General features: G+C 43.9%; 1 protein-coding gene across 6 annotated transcripts in view; it reads left to right on the top strand.

The window, feature by feature from the left end:
- The window catches only part of LOC103506375 (ketohexokinase-like), a 5555-nt gene extending 1854 nt beyond the window's left edge, over positions 1 to 3701 (top strand). For 4 of the 6 annotated variants that reach the window (XM_017442843.2, XM_026821440.1, XM_017442842.2 and 1 more), the window contains exons 3-6: positions 481 to 688; positions 1087 to 1222; positions 1366 to 1477; positions 3078 to 3701. In XM_017442843.2, coding sequence (XP_017298332.1) covers positions 481 to 688; positions 1087 to 1222; positions 1366 to 1477; positions 3078 to 3324 — 703 coding nt within the window. In that variant the 3' untranslated portion in view covers positions 3325 to 3701. Of the gene's footprint in view, positions 1 to 480; positions 689 to 1086; positions 1335 to 1365; positions 1478 to 3077 lie in introns of all 6 variants that reach the window. The other 2 variants (XM_017442844.2, XM_026821442.1) reach the window with 2 other exon arrangements.
- The last annotated feature ends 2734 nt before the right edge of the window (positions 3702 to 6435 follow it).

Below are 6435 nucleotides of genomic sequence, written 5' to 3'. Positions count from 1 at the left end.
TGATGAGCACACACACCTGATCAGGTGTACCTGTCGTCAGGTCTACCTGATAGTGAGAGGCTGGCCTAAGGTGTTAAGTTCCCTAAATTCCTATGAACCATCAGCTCCCATGGGATGGTGGTCACTGCACTCGCGTTGCACGCGGGAGACCCGGGTTCGATTCCCGGCGGGGTCAAGAAATTTGTATCAAGCAAACGATTGACTCCGTGACTTGCTGTTGCGGGGCCCACTCAGCCTCGTGAGGAAAATGAGTAGCTATGACATATAAATGCACATAGCGACCGGTGCCAGCATGGTAGGTAAACATTGGATGTTAGAATTATTGAGATATTGGGAAAATCCTACAATGCTGCAGTGAGCACCAAAGTTGTGATATAATAACACAAAGAAACTGTATTTACAAATTTCTGTGAACCTATGTACCTTTATACCTAGTATCTTCCAATAGTAAATTTACATCTATTTGCATGATTTCTTCAGTTACGTTGAGAGTGACTTTCGAGATCTGAACATCAGCTGTGATAACTGCATTGTCCACGAAGGCTGTGACTTCCCCCTGTCATCTGTGATCATCAACAAGGAGAACGGGTCTCGAACCATCATCCACAGCAATAGAAACCTACCAGAACTAACCGCCGAGGATTTTCACAAGTTGGACCTTAGCAAATACTGTTGGATCCATTTTGAAGTAAGAAATTACTTTGTAGTAAAAAAAAAAAAAATAGAAAAGTCGGTATCCAGCTAGAATAACACCTTGTCCACAACAGTTCCCAACAGAGTACCAGCCTAGTTAGCTTAAGGCCTTAGAGGGTAGTGCGTCTGCCTTGTAAACGCTAGGCCGTGGGTTGGATTCTCGCCAGGGGCGGATTTTATCCTGAACGGATAATGTTCCTTCTCGGAACTGTTGGCTTTCTCCTATCCCGTCTTCCTTCTCTCTTCGATTTCGGAACGATAAGACCTTAGCATTTACAGTTCCCTCTATCAAACCTCTTAAAAAAAGTTTATACCTAGGTATTCCATTTTATTTTACTCTGTTCTATTCTTTTTTAGGACATTCTTTTTTTAATTCTATTATTTCTATCCCAGGGCAGACGAAACACTTCGGCCATTTCCGCCATGATGCGTCGCGTGGTTCACTATAACGAAGAAGAACGAAGTGAGAATCAGCCTCGCGTCAGACTCTCCGTGGAATTGGAGAAAGCCAACCGTACCCAGCTTCTAGATCTGATACCACTGTGTGATGTGTCCTTTGTGGGCAAGGACTTTGCCACGTCCCAGGCCTACAGTACGATGAGTGACACGATACGACTGTTGAAACCCAGCTTATCACCCGGGTAAGGCTTAAAAAATGACCCCAGCTTCTAGATCTGATACCACTGTGTGATGTGTCCTTTGTGGGCAAGGACTTTGCCACGTCCCAGGCCTACAGTACGATGAGTGATACGATACGACTGTTGAAACCCAGCTTATCACCCGGGTAAGGCTTAAAAAATGAAGAAAAAAAGATGAGTTTGTTTTTGTTTCACCGCCGTTTTATTTCGTAGGAAACAACTGCTACATTAGACTCCTGTGGTCTGTGTCGTAGCATACTCATCCCGTAGTATGCTTTTCATCAGATATCAGACGGATTATGTCCTGAGTGACATCGAAAGCTCACCAATTTAAAAACTTTTAATCGTAATTGTCTTGATAAAAATATACATATTCTTAGTTTTATCTGAAATAATTTCTTAAATATTTCACAATTATCAAAAAACAATTCTATTGTTTAATGTTTAAGCATGATTATTACGATGAAAGTTTTTAATGTTTATGTTGAACCATGATTATTACGATGAAAGTTTTTAATGTTTATGTTGAACCATGATTATTTTACGATAAAAGTGTTCAATGTTTATGTTGAAGCATGATTATTACGATGAAAGTTTTTAATGTTTATCTATATCTACCTATTGTTTACGTTTAAGCATGAATTTTATTTATTTATTATTATTTATGGATATTTTATCTTTCTAGAAGAAGAATACCTAGATGCTTTGAATAACTTTGTACTTTTATTGCTTTCAACTTTGAAACATACGTAAATATTGAAATAATCTAATACCTAGTATAGGTTCTGTAGAATCTATAGAGCTATATATAGACCTTTGGTTTAACTCTACTTTTATCAGTAACTTGGAAGTAGCTATGTACATACAACCTGTATTTCTGTATGTATACATATTTGCTACCCATTCTACTATTGATATATGAATGAGAGCTTTTGCAAATAAAAAGACAATATTAGGGTAGACGTCACAGTTCACACTAATGACTCTAATGAGATACAAACATTTACCCACCATTTTGTCCAATTTCAGATATTCAGCATAGCTTTTATGTCAATCAATTGAACATTGGATGGATGCAATTATCAGATATTCAGCAAAGCTTTTATGTCAATCAGCTGAACATTGAATGCAATTATGATTAACTAGATCATCTTCGGAAATGCTGAGACTATTTTGGAGAAAAGATGAGTTTGTTTTTGTTTCACCGCCGTTTTATTTCGTAGGAAACAACTGCTACATTAGACTCCTGTGGTCTGTGTCGTAGCATGCTCATCCCGTAGTATGCCTCTCATCAGATATCAGACGGGCGATCTCTCTCACAGCCCTAGGTCTGTGAGACTTTGGGTCTGTCAGACAGTCTCACAGCCCTAGGTCTGTGAGACTTGGGTCTGTCAGACAGGTCTGTGAGACTTTGTAGACTCAATTGTTGGTAAGTCTTGTTTCACTTTAAAAATCCTTAGGAGAAAAAGTCGGTTTTAATATTTCAATATTAAGCTTGGGTCTGTCAGACAGTCTCACAGCCCTAGGTCTGTGAGACTTTGGGTCTGTCAGACAGTCTCACAGCCCTAGGTCTGTGAGACTAGAAAGTAACCCGTTGAAATATTTGCAATCGAAAAACGAGTACAAATTTTTGTCGATGGTGGGATTCGAACCCGGGACCTTCTGCGTGCCAAGCAAGCGCGTTACCACTGGGCGAACCGTGCTAGATATATTCTCTTCTAAATTTGTTCATCCTCTCTATCACAGGTCTCAGCTAGTGGTTGCGTGGGGGGACAGAGGTGCCATGGGGGTGTCCAAGGACGGGAAGATAGTTCAGTCCATCGCGTACACTCCGACGGAAATAGTGGACACCTTGGGTGCCGGGGACACATTTGTGGCCGCTACCATATTTCAACTAGTCAATGGGGGATCCCTGCAAGAGAGCATCACATTTGGGTGTAAGCTGGCGGGCGCTAAGATTGCCATTGAGGGACTGAAAAACCTCGGTGTCTGAGAGGGTGAAAACGCCGTCGAGCTGTGCATTAATTGATACTCGTAGATTGAAGATTCTGTAACTTTGTGAAGGTCCATCTTGACTAGGTAGGTTGAAATGATAAACATATACTTCTTCACTATTTGTAAAATATTCTGGGTTTTATTTCATTTTCATTTTATGGACTAGTATGTTTATCATTTCAACCTACCTAGTGAACATTAATTGATTATTTGTACTCTCATAGAATATGTGGACTGTTCGCTAAAACCGTCCGACGGACCCAGGTCTCACTGACCGCGGCCTATCAGACCGTCTTAACGTGTGTGGCGAGAAAAGCTTGAAACCGTGGTCTCCCAGACGGTCTGACAGACATGGATCTTAAGATTTCTCCGCCAAACACGTTCCAACTCTCTCACAGCCCTAGGTCTGTGAGACTTTGGGTCTGTCAGACAGTCTCACAGCCCTAGGTCTGTGAGACTTGGGTCTGTCAGACAGGTCTGTGAGACTTTGGGTCTGTGAGACTTGGGTCTGTCAGACAGTCTCACAGCCCTAGGTCTGTGAGACTTGGGTCTGTCAGACAGGTCTGTGAGACTTTGGGTCTGTGAGACTTGGGTCTGTCAGACAGTCTCACAGCCCTAGGTCTGTGAGACTTGGGTCTGTCAGACAGGTCTGTGAGACTTTGGGTCTGTGAGACTTGGGTCTGTCAGACAGTCTCACAGCCCTAGGTCTGTGAGACTTTGGGTCTGTCAGACAGTCTCACAGCCCTAGGTCTGTGAGACTTTGGGTCTGTCAGACAGTCTCACAGCCCTAGGTCTGTGAGACTTTGGGTCTGTCAGACAGTCTCACAGCCCTAGGTCTGTGAGACTTTGGGTCTGTCAGACAGTCTCACAGCCCTAGGTCTGTGAGACTTTGGGTCTGTCAGACAGTCTCACAGCCCTAGGTCTGTGAGACTTTGGGTCTGTCAGACAGTCTCACAGCCCTAGGTCTGTGAGACTTTGGGTCTGTCAGACAGTCTCACAGCCCTAGGTCTGTGAGACTTTGGGTCTGTCAGACAGTCTCACAGCCCTAGGTCTGTGAGACTTTGGGTCTGTCAGACAGTCGGACAGACCTAGGTCTGTGAGACTTGGGTCTGTCAGACAGTCGGACAGACCTAGGTCTGTGAGACTTGGGTCTGTCAGACAGTCGGACAGACCTAGGTCTGTGAGACTTGGGTCTGTCAGACAGTCGGACAGACCTAGGTCTGTGAGACTTGGGTCTGTCAGACAGTCGGACAGACCTAGGTCTGTGAGACTTGGGTCTGTCAGACAGTCGGACAGACCTAGGTCTGTGAGACTTGGGTCTGTCAGACAGTCGGACAGACCTAGGTCTGTGAGACTTGGGTCTGTCAGACAGTCGGACAGACCTAGGTCTGTGAGACTTGGGTCTGTCAGACAGTCGGACAGACCTAGGTCTGTGAGACTTGGGTCTGTCAGACAGTCGGACAGACCTAGGTCTGTGAGACTTGGGTCTGTCAGACAGTCGGACAGACCTAGGTCTGTGAGACTTGGGTCTGTCAGACAGTCGGACAGACCTAGGTCTGTGAGACTTGGGTCTGTCAGACAGTCGGACAGACCTAGGTCTGTGAGACTTGGGTCTGTCAGACAGTCGGACAGACCTAGGTCTGTGAGACTTGGGTCTGTCAGACAGTCGGACAGACCTAGGTCTGTGAGACTTGGGTCTGTCAGACAGTCGGACAGTTTTTTTGGGGGGGGGGGGGTGATGAAAATCATCTGCCTAAAGCTGTGTCCACACATAGTTGATCGATGTCGACTGAAACATCCACACTGGCTCGACAACATAGTTCACCTTGTCGATCAACGCCGACGACTATGTGTGGACACACCTTAAAATGGGTTCTCCCCCTCACCCTAATCTTTTAGGAGTTTGTTGTTGATGGTTTTTTTTTAGCACTGACGTCATCAGTAGTTAGGTGGTTCGCGTAATAAGCAGCACCCTGCGAGTTCTTCGGCACTGTCAGCAAAGGCGTGTTTGCAGAGTAAGTTTTTAATGCTTATTTTACTGTTAAATTGGGATGTAGTCCGCCAGAGTAAGTTTTCCTTATTTCACCGAGGCAGTCTGAGACACACTCTGACTCGTAAAGACAATAGATGATGAGTTGTTTTTAATCTTCCCCTCATTCATGACCCACGATTACTAGGTACTCTCTAACGATCTCTCCAATTTTAATGGAATATCCCAAAAAAGGGGCGAGTAAGGCCAACCACTCACTATCAGGTACACCTGACACCTGATGAGCACACACACCTGATCAGGTGTACCTGTCGTCAGGTCTACCTGATAGTGAGAGGCTGGCCTAAGGTGTTAAGTTCCCTAAATTCCTATGAACCATCAGCTCCCATGGGATGGTGGTCACTGCACTCGCGAAAATAATTTTCGTTACAATGGGTTACTGAAGCTAAATAACGGTGCGCGTGGTTGGTATCCCACGTGGTTGGTAACCCAAAAAAAAAACCTTTTTCCATGTTTTTTACTGCCAAAAATTTCCACCGGGTCAATTTTTCGGCACAAAAAAAAAGACTGGTAAAATCTTTGTTATCAGCAAACCTGCTGACGTCATTAGACATTTTTATCTACTCCCACCCCGTATCATGTTTTTATCTACTCTCCCACCCCGTATAATGTTGCGTCTGTTACAACGGGATGATAAGTTGGACCTGGCGATAACTTGACAATGATTCACACGGACTTTGCACTTTTGTTTATAAAATATTAGGTACCTACTACATACTCCATCAGTTGTTTGCTAGAACAACCAGGGTCGGCCTTAAAATGTAACGTATGAGGGAACTAATTGCTCTCATGGGTAACTTTTGAAATGTTTCAAAAGATTCTAAGAAATCATGTCTTTCTATCTTCAACTATCGGGGGAATTTACATAGTACACATTTCGGGGGAGTTTACCATTTGAGACTCAGGTAGTCGATTTCATTTTCGGGGGAATTTACATCCGGAAATGAGGACCCTTGAAAAAATCGGGGGAATTTACATACAGCCGGCACTACAATAGCGCGGCGTGAATGTAGGAACTGTACTCCGTTGTTTTTTTTTTTTTTTTTTTTTGGGGGGAGC

This window comes from Diaphorina citri, unplaced genomic scaffold (assembly GCF_000475195.1).
Source record: "Diaphorina citri unplaced genomic scaffold, Diaci psyllid genome assembly version 1.1 scaffold231, whole genome shotgun sequence".
Lineage (NCBI taxonomy): Eukaryota > Metazoa > Arthropoda > Insecta > Hemiptera > Psyllidae > Diaphorina > Diaphorina citri.
The sequence above is the reverse complement of the archived record's forward strand: the minus strand, read 5'-3'. Positions and strand labels throughout refer to the sequence as shown.